The following is a 15,909-nucleotide window of genomic DNA, read 5'->3' as shown; positions in this document are numbered from 1 at the left end:
CGACAGACAGACAGACTGACCAACCAACCGACCGACAGACAGACAGACAGACAGACTGACCAACCAACCGACCGACAGACAGACAGACAGACTGACTGACCGACCAACAGAGACAGACAGACAGACAGACAGACAGACAGACAGACAGTCAGACAGACAGACAGACAGAGACAGACAGACAGACCAACAGACAGACAAACAGACAGACCAACAGACAGACAAACAGACAGACCAACAGACAGACAGACAGACAGACTGACCAACCGACCGACAGACAGACAGACAGACAGACCGACCAACAGAGACAGACAGACAGACAGACAGACAGACAGACCAAACAACCGAAAGACCAACAGACCGACCGACCGACAGACAGACAGACAGACAGACCGAAAGACCGACAAACAGACAGACAGACAGACAGCCAGACAGACAGACAGAACACCATTCACTAGAGTTTTAGTAGTACTCGATCTGTAAGTCTCAGTAGATGGACATTTAGCTTAGCAGTTGTACCTATAGTGTTCTTGTAAAATTTTGCTTTTGATGTTCAATAGTGAAAGAAGACAGACAGACAGACAGACAGACAGACAGACAGACAGACAGACAGACAGACAGACAGACAGACAGACAGACAGACAAACAAACAGACTGCTAGTATTTAGCAATGTAGCTTATAGCATCGCAAAAATAGAACTAAACACACTCAATATCTCTGTACGTGGTAGTGAAAATCTTCTTCTCTACCAAGTCATAGAGTTGATTTGCTCCATCACCATCATATGAAAACGTTCCAAAAGTAAAGACGAAGTTCCAAAAGTAAACGTTCAAATAACAAATTCTAGCCAGAGCTCTCAGTGTAGAGACAACACCACGGTCATTGCTGATCGTACAGCATTGACGATCTACTACATCAAACGTTCACATCCGGGCTAGCTAAATAACCACGTGACTAACTTCATTTTATTGTACTGCTGCGTGTAAGCTGTTGAAGCAGTGTAAACACGTTCCAGAGATGGTAAAACCAAGCAGAAAAATTTGAGTTTACTGGCCTTAATTAGGCGCTTTACGTAATAACGCGCGCTAGCAATACTTTTGCAGCATTGGAATTTCTGTTAGAGAACTTGTACTTCTCTAGTCATTTATCTATGACAGATACACAGTAAAAAGCTGCAATGTTGTTGGTAAAATGTAGTAGTCATGATATCGATATCTCAAACAGAATCTAGTATCCGTCAATTTAGATGCTCGGGCGAGAAAGTTAGTTAGTTGGCAAAGAAGTCTGGGCAGAGCCTGATCGAATATGCGCAACGTAGAAAGCGCCCTCAATCACTTTACTCTAGCTAGAGTTGCCGCTATTTGGTCTTTGCCTAGAGGTATAGACTATGCTAGATAGCTAGCTAGACATGCATTAGTACTACTTCTAGAACTAACGTTATGTTGACGCTCTGGCTTTTAGTTTGCCGTTCGGTAAATACTATAAATATTTGCTATATGTTTTGACTGCAAAATTTAAAGACACTAGAAAAAGACTGCATTACCTCAAGACACGGTTATGGACATGTATCATTAGAAAATAATTTTTAGTTACTTTTAAGAAGACTCTTTGATTGCTAGTTATCTTGTTGGGCTGGTGATTTTAATTAGAGATATGTGTGCTCCTCAGCAGTATATATATATATATATATATATATATATATATATATAGTTCAATGTAACATATAGCTATTATAGATAACTATTGCAGTCTATTGATTGCAAATTGGTATAGTGCAGAAGAACTCCAAGTCAATTTTGAACTCACGATACAGAAACAATAGAAAATCATCATTCGTTTGTACCAAGTCTAGAGCCCTTCCATGTACTATAGGGCATGCACGTACATGCATAAAGGCCTATACGTGCTAGAGAGACTGCTGTCTAGTAGCTCACTTGCAGGGCATGATTTGACGCTAAACTTACGATCCCAGATGTCGGCCGCAAATTTGCGCTCGCTGCTTCTGAGAGGCAGACAACACCGGCCTCTCTACTATGCATGGAATAAGATAGACTAGCGAAAAAAGAATCGAGCCAGCCGAACGGTCGGCACGTGGTCTATACGCCTACCTAGAAAAACGAGTACCTCTATGCCTAATTCGTGAGCAGCCCAGATCGATCTATACATATATACCTAAACGATGCAACGGAAAACTCATGTAAACACGTCTGCATGGAGATTGCTGCTTCTCTAGATACGAAGACTTCCTGCACTATACACATGCACAGCAGCTTACCTGCCCAGACGCCGCTGAGATGGAAGATAAGAAGAAACGAACCGGAAAGAAGACAAATTTCCTTCATCGTGAGTCGACAAGAGCCTGCCTGCAAGTTGCGTCGACTTGCGATTGCAACGTGTATACGTTTTGCGGTGTTCTTCGATCACGTGTGCTCGAACGGTTTACTAGTAAACAGATTGCGGAAAAGAACTAGGTCACGTGGTAAAATTGTAATTTACAATGTATGAGTAGAATGAACATGTGGCTCATTCTGTCGTTATGGCAATCTCGAGAGCAATAAGAATGCAATTAGCTACAAGGGTAAAGTAAATACATACACACATACGCGCGCACGCACACACACAAACACACAAACACACACACACACACACACACACACACACACACACACAAACACACACACGCGCGCGCACACACACACACACACACACACACACACACACACACGCGCGCACGCACGCACACGTATACAGCTCCTAGATAGCTAGAGATTCGATAGGCAAGCTCTGTGTGTGCATGCACCTTAGACTACCTTTCACGCATCACGTGACACCCTGGATGGATTCTCTCACGTGCCGGCATCCGACTCACGCATTCTCCTCTTTGCAAATGCACGAGCAATGCGCTAATTACTACTGTACCGGACGAAATTAGACTCCAACCCTATTCTCATCCATTCCAATTAAAATCTTAGGATTGAATCACGCCGTTTAATTGTCTCTCGTATAGCCAGTTGCCTTTGTTTTCCGGTCAGTGTGGCACGTGACTCTAATTCTTACGCGCAGTTACACTGTACGCTAGCTTAGTAAGGAGGAGTCGTTACAACTGTCTCGTTGCACGTTTAATTCAACCGGACGACGTTTTATATCCAAAGCCGCAAAGATTTTCAATACAAGCTGTAGGGAAACTACCACGCTGCATGGGAGAAGTTGTTGCAGTTAGTAGTTAGAGTGCACTGCAGTTTGTTTGTCATTTGCTTCATACGCGACGGAAAGTCTTCAGATATCGAGCTTTGTGTCCTTCCATGTCGACACACGATTGTGCATTCCACAATAATAAATTATGATTGAAACGCTACATTTCGTCTTCCGGATTAATTTACTTGCATTGCGTGTATAGTAGAGTTTCATGTTTTAGGTTGAAAGGAAATACGCCGGCAGTCAAGAACGAGCTTGAATTGCTTCATCATTCAGTGAAGTATCATGAACTTTGAGCAGCGCTGCAACTGTCAATACGACGTCATCAGGTTTAGACCACATTGCGTTAAGTGTGTGTGTGTGTGTGTGTGTGTGTGTGTGTGTGTGTGTGTGTGTGTGTGTGTGTGTGTGTGTGTGTGTGTGAATTTGTGTTCAAGAGTGTACTTGTCTATCGTTTACTGTAACAGTAGGATCAAACCTGCTAGCTGCTGTATTTCTTTGTACTCTTGAATGTTGTCTTGAAGTTCCTCCATAATCTGAAAGTATCTACAAACCAAGTCACACACACACACACACACACACACACACACACACACACACACACACACACACACACACACACACACACACACACACACACACACACACACACACACACACACACATTGCAGCTGGTCGACAACGTGTAGCAGGAAACTAACCTGAAAAGACTGTCTCTTGGCCACCGCGTCTCCTCGAGATGAAAAGCAAGAGTTTGTAGATTGTCGCGAACTGTTTTAGCCCAACCTGGTTTGCAACGACATTTTCCCATCTTTCTGTAGTGTAAGAACTGTCTGTCTGCATGTTAGTCTCAGACACTGTCTGTCTGTCTGTCTGTCTGTCTGTCTGTCTGTCTGTCTGTCTGTCCAATACATGTATTTGAAACATGAATCTAGCAACATACAATATGTAACTACGAGTCAAATTATACAGAATCACTTAGAGACTACAGATATCAACTACAGAACCAACTGAGAACTAAAAATTACATTTTCTAACTGCTAAAGAACTGTCTGTCTGTCTGTCTGTCTGTCTGTCTGTTTCTTAGTCGTTCTTACCGTCACTCTCTTTTTCATCTAGTTGGAATTGTTTAGTCGTATATTCACTGCAGATGGTGCTGCATGCATGATAAAAAATAGATTGAAAAAGTTGTCTAGAATAGTGACTGTTTTGTGAAACCTTGCGAAAGATTTGTATCCTGTGTGTCGACTCTGAACGGCTGCGGGTCTCGTAAGAGTCTCACTGCATAGCAACAAACTGATGTAGACTTGACAATTTGTAGAAATCAAGTTTAGAAATTTAGTCTATTACATAATAATGAAACATTTTTATTGACATGCTAACCCCTCAAGATATATCAGTACAGACAGACAAACAGACAGGCAGGCAGGCAGGCAGGCAGGTTATTTTATTAAGATACATGTAGCATCTATACACACTAGAATACATAATGCTTTAATAATTAAAAGAAAGTGCTTCATAAACAAGTTCAACTATTTCAATGTGTGAAGCACTGGATGTATCTATCTCTTCTAATTACATTATCCTCCATTAGTCTGTTTGTTGACAACTTAGACAATTTTATCAAGACAACTTTACTATTGTAATTTTGGAAAGTCACAGAAAAACATCGTCGCCAATATGACATTAACTCTGCATCTACTCGTCTTCCTTCAATGAGCCCTGCCTTTCTTCCCAGTTCATGCAGTAAGTTTTCCGCTCGTGATCCTCATGTGCCGAAATGCTAAAAAACTAGCAGAACAATTTCAGGGCTAGATTCATCTGGCAAGATCTCCTTTGAATATTTGTAGCATCTTTCTGATTCCTGTTTTGTCGCTGCATGTCTGCAGACCTTTGCAGCTCCGTTCACTATGTCTTTCCTCCAAGGGCGACCCAAAGAAACATCACATTCATGGGTGACACCAAAATCAATGTGGTAGAATGTAATGTCTGGTCTTCCATCAGTTTGTACGTATCTGTTTCTTGGTTCTGTTAGATGAGGAATATCCGGCTCCTTTAGGCAAGCAGACCACTCAGCAACAATAATATCGTGAAACCAGACAGGACCGCCTCCATATTTACAGGTAATCAAATGAAAACCTTGATCTAACTTCTGTCCACAGGCAGGCAGGCAGACAGACAGACAGACAGACAGACAGACAGACAGACAGACAGATATATCTACAACCATGCAGCTCAGTTGTCCTGTGAAGTGAGTTCTCTAGTATATTTGTATAGTCACTAAGTATAACAGAAGGGACTGTCATCATCAATTCACAATGAGATCGCTTGGGTCCACCACTCTTCTCTATGGCGATTCACCAACTGTTCCACACTTGACATCCCTCCTAAGGCAATATCAGGAATCATTGTCTTAGTAAAGACTCTTGGCCTATCTGGATAATGTCTTTCTTCTGGGCACAAGAAAGAAAGTTTTAGCAGCTCTCTCTGACCTCTCCTTGTCTCGCCAATCTATCGGATTGAAAAGTTACTGAAAACAAGTGTAAAATATTCTGCCCCTTCTGTTGATTTTCCAACCAATTCCAGCCTCCAACACACAATTCCTGTTGTACAAGAAAGTACTATCATGCTGGGAACACCAACTAGAGAAGGGTCTCTGGCCTTTCGTTAAGAAGTCTTGCTACCAGATTGCAGATTCTGGAAGTTCTCTTTGTAAGTACCCTCCGGGTCTCGGACACACACACGCGCGCGCGCCCACGCACGCACGCACGCACGCACACACACACAGTCCAACACAAACACCTCTGAAACAAAATTAGAATAAACGAGGTGCAAATAGTATATGACAATAAAGCTCTAAAACGAGTTAGAACTTTAGAACTTTAATTAAATAAAAACATTTTAACTCGTTTTTGACATGCCTATGGACGTACGTGTAGAATACCTTTGTCGCCGTGCTTCTTGTTTCATTATGTCTAAATTGAGTGTCTCTCGTTTCTTTTCCATCTCCATGTGTTTTCGCTCGTCGAGCGTCTGCTCCTGTAACGCTTCGCTAATAGTCGTAAAGTTATTGACTGCGACACAACACAAACACGCGACATCAAAGTCAAACAACAGTCAGACAATATACAACACAACGCATGCACACAAGGACAGACACACTCAGAGGCACAACGCACTAACACTTTACAATTTTATTACAAACATGATTGGTGTGCGTGTGTGTGTGTGTGTGTGTGTGTGTGTGTGTGTGTGTGTGTGTGCGTGCGTGTGAGTGTGTGTGTGTGTTTGTGTGTGTGTGAGTGTGTGTGTGTGTTTGTTTGTTTGTGTTTGTGTGTGTTTGTTTGTTTGTGTTTGTGTGTGTGTTTGTTTGTGTGTGTGTGTGTGTGTGTGTGTGTGTGTGTGTGTGTGTGTGTGTGTGTGTGTGTGTGTGTGTGTGTGTGTGTGTGTGTGTGTGTGTGTGTGTGTGTGTGTGTGTGTGTGTGTGTGTGTGTGTGTACCCATTATTCCAACAAAGATATTTCGGAAGACAAACGCTCCGACCCAAATCCATGCGATGATGAAGATGATCGTCAACGTCGGATTGACCACCTTCGTCACGTCGACATATATATCATACCAATGATCCAACGTGAAGAGTTGAAAGAGTGTGACAAGAGAACGAGGCAGACCCCTAAACGGAAACATTAAAATGTGCATGAATTAAGAGACCGCGTGGATGTAATTGCATATACTTGAAACTGTCTTTGTATTCTAGATCCGTTCGCTCCGAGCTGGACAACGGCTCGAATACGACAATAGCGACGATGGCAAAAATGAAAGCGACAGTGAATAGAAGAAGCATTAAGAAGGCCATAGTCTACAACAGTAAAGAGATTTAGTAAAACGAGCCTGGTACGCGAGCCTAAGGCTGTACAGAGCCGTATATATCTAAATATTTGTTTGTCCATCTGTCTGTCTATTTGTCTGACTGTCTGTCTATTTGTCTGTCTGTCTGTCTGTCTGTCTGTCTGTCTGTCTGTCTGTTTGTTTGTCTACAGCTCATGAATCAATGTATTTTAGATTTGCTTGGTTTTTGCTGTCTGTTTGTCTGTGTCTGTCGTCCATCTGTCTGTCTGTCAATACATATATTTCAAACATGGAACTATTATACATCACTGCAAAGTACATAACTATAACTAAAGTCCAACACTAGTAACAACATAAAACTTGCAAACTACATACGAGAGGCTAGACTCTAGAGCTAGGTACAAGATACGCAAGTCAGAAGAAATGAATCCAAAGAAGACCAGGAGATGGTGACGACAGAATCCGAGAAGACGCACTAGGCCACGAGGGCAAGGTAAGGCTGCGATAATCCCAGATGCTGAAGTCACAAGATGGACGACAAGACGAAGGAGAGACGACATGATGACGACAGAATCTGGAGAAGACGCACTAGGCCACGAGGGCAAGGTAAGGCTGCGATAATCCCACACGCTGAAGTCACAAGATGGACGATGAGACGAAGATGAGATGACGACGACAGAATCCGGAGAAAATGCACTAGACCACGAAGGCAAGGTAAGGCTGCGATGATCCCAGACACTGAAGCCACAAGAGTAAAGACAGAACGCAAACTCGATCACAACAGAGAAACATAAGCCACGGAAACAACATACGACGAAAAGCAACTCAACAAAAGCGTTCATTCCAGAAACGGGGACTCCATACAACCGAATAGGACTGACGCAACCGACGAAAGCAGAAAGAACCGCTGACGTCAAAAAGAATCCTGAAAAAGCTCTCCTCTCCTGTCGACGACTTCTACTTTGCAGAAACTGTAGGTTGCAAGCACCGCTTCATTCATCCGGGGTCTGTCTGTCTGTCAATATAGCCCAAGCTGGACCAACGTAACGTAACGTAACGTAACGTTGCCAGCGTCATAGCATCTGTAAACCCGGTCACTGGTGGCTTTACGTTAGGATACGCTACCGCTGCTATACGTTACGTTACGCATAAGCGTAGGAACCACGGGGGTCATGCATGCAGTCCCCCCAATCAGCAGCCTATGGTCACTGCATATAAACTAGGTCATCGTGAAAACGAGCTATAAGTGAGGAGCTCCAATAGACGACAGTAAAAAACCTTTCAGTCATCAGTATACCTAATGACAAAAGTCTATAGCATTAGACTCGACCCAGTCTCACTCCGCCCTTGTCATACCCTCGTCATTTCCCGGATTGTCAATCTCACTCCGCCGTCGTCATTCCCGAAGAATGTAGGCGGGAAACGTATGGCTACGCGAGACTAGACCTAATGACGTTAGAGTGTTCTATGTGCATGTGCGACAATCGGTAGACGGAGATTACATTCAAGTTAGACAACCGCGCGTCGAGGTTGCCCTCCAACCTGGATGCCATTCCTACCTCTCTGTTATTGTAATAGGATGTTGTTCTATTTCGACGTAACAGAGCGGCACGTTTGACCAATAGGGTTTGAGCAATTGATCACGTGATTTCTATACCGATCGCATACATTCGTGAAAATGGAAGAAAAGCTTAGAGAAGCAAGCTACTAGAGTCGGTATCTTTGCTAGGCGAGAGCCTCTAGTTACGAACGTCATTGACGACTGCATTCACAAGCGGAAATCCATAAGAACAAATTCGTTCGCGAATTAGATAAAACTAAAGAGAAAAGGTACAATATAGTTAACTAGCGACGTTGAGCGAACGTATTGTGTGAATACTATCTACGTTACGCTACGTTAGGCCATTTAACGTTCCGATACGTTACATTACGTTACGTTTGGTCAATGAGATCTGTGAACCGGCGCTCTAATGTATATACTGTAATAACAAAGCGCATGCGTCACAGATTGGTTAGATGCCGATCTAAATACACGCAGATGTAACCGCAAAGGTCACGCATACAAAAGGTTATCAATTATTGCAAGTGTCTTGCGTTCAAACGGGAAGTTCAAAGTCCAGAGTCCAACAACCTGCAACACTTACATTACTTCACGGCACCGACAGCTTCATATAAAGCACAGTTTGCAGCAAGTGTATAGTCAGTTAGCCTCGACAGTTAGCCACTCGGCAGTTGGCTAGCTACCTAATTCCGTCGCTCATAGTATTTTCGTGTTGTAGTTACTAGACTTGGACTAATGACGCCTCAGCTCGCTTTGCTGATCGTCTTGCCAATCGTTGCCACGGCGTCGACCATCATCGGAGGAGACGGAGACGTAAACATAACGGCCACGGGAAACATCGAGCTGTCTGCAGCAAGTCTCACCGTCAACGGTCGACCTCTACATGACGTCATCACCGGACACCAACAAGGAAATAGTTCAACTAGAGAAGACGTAGCAGCGACTGCGGGTCCGCCAGGAAAAGCGGCACCGGACGCGTGCAGCTGCTGCGCCTCTCTGGCTCCTCGTCTAGCGGCTATAGAATTGCAGCTAGCGCGAGCAGGTCTTGCACCCGCAAACAACGCAACTGCAAACACTACAACCACGGCCAATGCGACATCAATATATACGAACTGCGGAGAAATCTTTTCGGCTGGAAATAGTCGCAGCGGTGTGTATGACGTCGATCCTCGCGACGGTTTGGGTGCATTTAGAGTGTTCTGTGACATGACGAATGGAGGTGGATGGACTGTCTTCCAGAGAAGACAAAACGGATCCGTCGATTTCTATCGCAACTGGGCGGATTACAAAGCAGGATTTGGTGATCTCGACGGAGAGTTTTGGTTGGGATTAGACAAGATACATCGACTCACGGCTACAGCCCGAACGCTCAGAATCGATCTGAGAGACTTTGATAACGAAAGTCGCTACGCACAATACGAAACCTTCTCGGTGGCCGACGAAGCCGATAAATACAAGATCACGTTCAAACAATACAGTGGCGATGCCGGCAATTCACTATCTGCTCACAATGGACAGAAATTTTCGACTAAAGATCGGGACAACGACCGGTACTCAAGGAGTTGTGCTACAAAATATTTCGGTGCATGGTGGTACAACAGATGTCATTATTCTAATTTAAACGGAAAATACCAAAAGGGATTTCAGTCGACCTACTCAGCTGGCGTTGTTTGGAGAAGTTGGAGGGGTTATGCCTACTCACTCAAGTTTACTGAAATGAAAATACGATAATTTGTGTGTAAACACTTTAGAACTGGAGACACCAAATTAGAGCACGAAAACGTTTGGATTGTACTACGTCACGTCTTTCTGAAAGAATAAATAAAAAAGTTGGTCTCATACAAGTTTGAGTGTGCGAGGTATAGAGCATGCAGGTTCTTTCCGCATCATGACTCCAACTCAAGAGCGGATCCAGGATTTTTAAAAATAGTTTTTGTCGGTTTACAAATGAACAAATGAGATCTACATGTAATTTACATGTAATTTAATTAACTAAAGATATAAAGCGATGATAAGAAAAATAACGAATCCTATATGTACCTAATTCTTTGGCAGAAAACTTATGTCTCTCTATATATAAAAGGCTGATCTGCACGTCTGCCTGTCACATTAATCACGACAAAACTGCCAGGCCAATCGGCACGAAACCATCCATAAAGACTGCGTTCCACACCACAATGCAAACGCATTTTCGATTGTATACGAGTTAACTATGTGTTGTTCCTGCTCAATATTAATTAAAAACCAGATATTTATATAAGAAAGGTGTTAATTAACTTAATTAATTTGCCCAGGGAAAAGAAAGGGCTAATCATCTAGTCTAAGATAAATGTGTATGTGACTATACATTTTGAAAAACTTTTGCTATTGTGTATGTTGCCATGTTTGCTAACATATGGTGTATTTAAAATTTTAGTATGCGCTCTTACCTTAAACGTCTGTAGTATTGTTAGCACGATGATTTTGAGGCTCCCAAAGCGCGAAACCTGCAAACATTTGCACACGTGTCACTTAACGTGTTGATGCCGTTGGTGTAAACAAACAAAAATACAAAAATAAATAAATAAATACTAACCATTTTGAGAGACCTGAGAACTCGAAATACTCGAAGCTGTCTAGCAGTCTCCGCGATAGGAGAATTCTCATTTCCAGAAAATAAAGTGATAACTTCCGGTGCAGCAGACTGAATCAACAAAGCAACAACTAGAGATACTAATGAAGATGGGCAGAGTACAGACAGACAGACAGACAGACAGACAGACAGACAGACAGACAGACAGACAGACAGACAGACAGACATATCTACATATCTATCGCCATGCTACACACATAATCTGTTTCCAAGTAATTTGAGTCTCACTTACCAAACCCGTAATTAGAAAATCAAATATATTCCATCCATTTTTCCAGAACATCCGAAAGTCGTCGATCCACTTCAAGATGATCTCGATCACAAACCAAAACAGACAGAAGTAGTCAAACATGTCGAGGATCACCACTAGAGCCATCAATGAATCTTCACCAGAACTAACCGCATCCGTCAGCTCTGTCAGAAAAGATCAATTTACAAGGTGCTAGGTAACTGTCAGGGTCATAATACATAAATGGTTTGGGTGTACCTGATTGGATACCAAGAGCAATAGAGTTGACAACAATGAGAGCCAACATAAAGTGTTGGAATGCGCCAGCTAGTCAGACAATCATGAACTAAAAAGCAGTGCAGCTACTGTAGCTACTTAATGGCAAGATGCACCTTGATTACATATGATAACACAAAGAGATCAATTGTAAATGTCTAATCCAGAGCAAGCAATCGCCAAAGAATTATTGGACAAAATATCACAAACGTGTTCATAAACCCTTAGACTTTTCATACCTACTACCATAGTAGCGATACCGATTTATGCATACATACATAAGTGGACACACACACACACACACACACACACACACACACACACACACACACACACACACACACACACACACACACACACACACACAGACACACACACACACACACACACACACACACACACACACACACAGACACACACACACACACACACACACACACACACACACACACACACACACACACAGACACACACACAGACACACACACACACACACACACAGACACACACACACACAGACACACACACAGACACAGACACACACACACAGACACACACACAGACACAGACACAGACACAGACACAGACACAGACACACAGACACACACACACACACACACACACACACACACACACACACACACACACACACACACACACAGAGTAAAATGTCAATTGACGTATAGCATTGAAAATTAATTATTTCAAGTCGAATGCTGTCCACAGTAAAAAAAACGCCAACGAAGACAAAGACAGACAGACAGACAAAGAGACATATAGACAGACACATAGACAAACAAACGAACGCCTCTAGTGTTGACACAGCGTCGCATCGCACTGACCTTCCACCACTGATCGAGCCCACACTCCCAACGGTAGTTTGTTCTTATTCTTGACTCTCGTCAGTCTTCTGTCTACGTTCGTTTCAGCAGTCTCCCCGTCGTGCCTGTACACTTTAAACTTGATGAGCTGATGAGGAGCTTCTAGAAGCATCTTTCTCAATATCTCACCATCTGTAACGTATAGACACATCCAACAACCAAATCAACATCAGTTGACATCACTGCTCATTTCAATTTGTCAGATTTCAAAGTGTGAATGAATCTAGACTACTAGCGGTTTCAGGTATCTCGTACCTGTAACCTGGCTAGAATCATAGACCGGCTCTGAAACACCACCGCCAATCGACTCAAGTAGATTGAATTCGTCGATTAACTTCGTGCGGAAGAGCTCCGCGCCGCGGCACAAGGGCGAGTCTCCCGCCATCGACCATACGGGATCTTTGTAGTCCACAATACAATAGACCTCCCGACACTTTCACATCTAAAAGTCGACTAGACTTTGTTCCTACTTTGTGTTTGTAAAACCTTTCGGTATAAATCAAGAATATCAGCAAATGCTAGAGTGTTGATACAATAAAGTTTGACTGTAACTATGAATAAATCTCGATTACCAATTAATCTATCATCATCGTTTGGTTGCATGCAATGACACTAACGGTAGACAGAGCTTCTACCAATTGCATACCAATTAAGTATAATTGTTATATCCGGATTAATAACCTGTCTGGTTAATCAACCGGACGTCCAGATTTTAAACGTGACATCCCGATTCCTAACCAGTTAACCTATTGGCCGGTTAATCAACTGGACGTCCAGATTTTAAATGGGACATCCCGATTCCTAACCAGTTAACCATTTGTACAGTTAAGTAACTAGTTGTTCGGTCTCTGCAATCCGGATGAAGAACTGATTACTACATGACTCTCGTAACCACTTTAGCAAATAGTATATACCTTGACGGTAACATTAAGTCAGATATAACGACCAACAAAATGTCACCGAACAACCATGCATGCATTATCCATGTCGACAACTGGCGCACAGATACGTGCTTGAACACAACTTTTATGCCTTCGCTCAACGCAAGTGAAAGAGCTTCTGACATTTCAAACACGAAACAGTTGGATTTAAAAATTCCTCTGGTAGACGGCAGATGCAGTGTACAGCGATTGCAACAATGGCTGGTCTCACTCTCGGACATACGCTGGATCTATTCCAGACGCTACGTCAACCGCAAATGCCAGAGCGAACAAGCCTGTGACCGTCACATCCGCCCTTCTGTTTGTAAACAGACGCTACTTTAACCTTAAGTTAAGGATATCTTTTTCCGTTCTGTAAATTTGAAGCAAGTTGAGCTTGAACATCCTGTGATATGTCACCCAGAAACAAACTGTCATGAAGGGTTACTTCACCAGCCTCGTCACTTGCTGACGTTACCCAGTGATTTCCACGAGAGTGATGTATTTGAGTAGACTTTGTGCGCGATACAGAGAGCTTTAACCTATTGCTCAAGAGTGTGTTTTGAAAGCCGTTCCACAGAGGAAAACTAACGCGCATCAGCTTTTGCCCAGCATTAATTATCAAGTCATTCAGGCAAGCAAAGGAAGACTCAAGAATTTTGATGTCCCTTTTCCCGATTCCTATAGACGTTTTCGTAGCAATTGACGAAGCAGTTGTTGTCTCTTGTCGAGGGTCAGGAGAGACCGAATTGCAGGGCTTCTTGCTCAAAGTTGCTTCCTCACTCAAATTAACTTCTTGTTTTCTCTCGTAGCACGTAACTTTTTTTGTGGCTGGCATTGGTTGTCTGCTGTCTTACTCTTAGCTATCCCGTTAGTAATTCGGACATCCGGTTAGTAATTGGGCTGTCCGGGTTATAAACCGGGACGATGGTTAGCAAGCAGGTTGAAACATAATCATTCAGTCATCTGTCCCCACAGTCTTAAAGAAATTAAGAACCAGACACTTTACGTGAAAGCTCTCAGCAGAATCACCGGATACCCGTTTTTACGTACATACAGTACAGTACGCACATATTGGCAGGTGTTACCATGGCAACAAAGCCTTGGCTCCACAGAACCGTCCTTTAGGTCCAGAAGGCTCCAAATCCCCAGTGCAACATTTCTCCTGTTGCCCTGTGCTTTGCCAGAGTGATACAACATATGCATGGGCCTAAGAAACTGCCTTCTGGGGAATACGATATCAAGAAATCTGGAGTCTCATATTCACGTTTTCCGGCTCAAGGCAATGAATGCCTCTTAAAGCCACACCGAAATGTGGCTCCATGCACACCCGAGGACCGTGTTTGTAGTACTATATACGTCTCTAAGCTGGAAGTTTGCGTGAAATTTGTGGCATTTAAAGTTTCTTACCTTCACAAACAACAAGTCTACACATACCCCCGTCTATATCTACAGGTACAAGACCTGAGGTACTGCACAAGCATATACAAGCAGTGTATACTGTTTTCAAGGCTGTCGCACAATCACAATTTCTCGCACGGAAAGCAAGCTTCGACTTGCAGCTGTCTGTATCGCCATTAATTAATTGACAAGCATTTATATAAATATGTATACGATGCTCGTAAACCTGCTCTGTTAAAAAGCAAAGGCGAAAACCTGCAGCATCAGACTAGACCTTAAATATAGCCATAAATCACTCAACTATAGAAAGCACCGCAACCACAATGTGCATGGAACAGTGTACAACAACTAGGAGAGACATGAGAACTTAAACAAAACGATATAATATATATATATATATATATAGTGTGTGTGTGTACATGTGTGTGTGTGTGTGTGTGTGTGTGTGTGTGTGTGTGTGTGTGTGTGTGTGTGTGTGTGTGTGTGTGTGCGTGTTTGTGTATCTCTATACATAATTATAAAGGAGAGCTGTCTGTCTGTCTGACTGTGTGTGTATCTGTGTGTAAATCAGGACAAAAAGAAGGGCAAGTCCGATCTCCGCCGAATTTGGCTCGCGCACGCCGAATCCATAGAGGTCGAAAGTGAAGCTGTCGTCATCTTCCGTACTTCTCCCGCGACGACGCGATTTCCAGCCGACTGAACCCGCCTCCGCTCGCGCGCGATTATCTCCGTAACGGCGTATTGGATCTGCACCGAATTTAAACTGCCCGTTCCCGACGTCGGACGGTACGCGCTGAGCGTGTCGTTTATTGCGGGCGACGCCGGGAAACGAAAGATATTTTTGCTGATATCCGGGTCTTGAAAAAATGCGCCCACAGTCGTTTGCCCGTCCATGACCGTCGAAGAGCTGCCGCGTTCGATGCACCTGTTCCCCAAAACGCCAGCAACGTCTTCAAAGTGACGACGT

General features: G+C 43.2%; 2 protein-coding genes across 2 annotated transcripts in view; both read right to left on the bottom strand.

Annotated features, from left to right (window-relative positions):
- Window positions 1–2,437, bottom strand: part of LOC134192148 (receptor-type tyrosine-protein phosphatase S-like) — a 17,121-nt gene extending 14,684 nt beyond the window's left edge. Inside the window, exon 1 of the mRNA XM_062660847.1 lies at window positions 2,274–2,437. Within this exon, the coding sequence (XP_062516831.1) occupies window positions 2,274–2,340 (67 nt within the window). The 5' untranslated portion in view covers window positions 2,341–2,437. The remainder of the gene's footprint in view (window positions 1–2,273) is intronic.
- A 936-nt stretch (window positions 2,438–3,373) lies between these two features.
- On the bottom strand, window positions 3,374–12,664 carry LOC134195566 (cation channel sperm-associated protein 2-like). Its single transcript, XM_062664611.1, has 13 exons — window positions 12,583–12,664; window positions 11,723–11,791; window positions 11,468–11,649; window positions 11,179–11,286; window positions 11,033–11,089; window positions 6,928–7,052; window positions 6,694–6,866; window positions 6,138–6,267; window positions 4,412–4,474; window positions 4,291–4,349; window positions 3,895–3,979; window positions 3,672–3,739; window positions 3,374–3,501 (listed from the first exon to the last, which is right to left on the bottom strand). Exons 2-13 carry the CDS (start codon window positions 11,769–11,771, stop codon window positions 3,437–3,439), a joined length of 1,164 nt encoding a protein of 387 aa, XP_062520595.1. The 5' UTR covers window positions 11,772–11,791; window positions 12,583–12,664; the 3' UTR covers window positions 3,374–3,436.
- Between the last annotated feature and the right edge of the window lie 3,245 nt (window positions 12,665–15,909).

Source organism: Corticium candelabrum, chromosome 1 (genome assembly GCF_963422355.1).
Source record: "Corticium candelabrum chromosome 1, ooCorCand1.1, whole genome shotgun sequence".
Lineage (NCBI taxonomy): Eukaryota > Metazoa > Porifera > Homoscleromorpha > Homosclerophorida > Plakinidae > Corticium > Corticium candelabrum.
The sequence above is the reverse complement of the archived record's forward strand: the minus strand, read 5'-3'. Positions and strand labels throughout refer to the sequence as shown.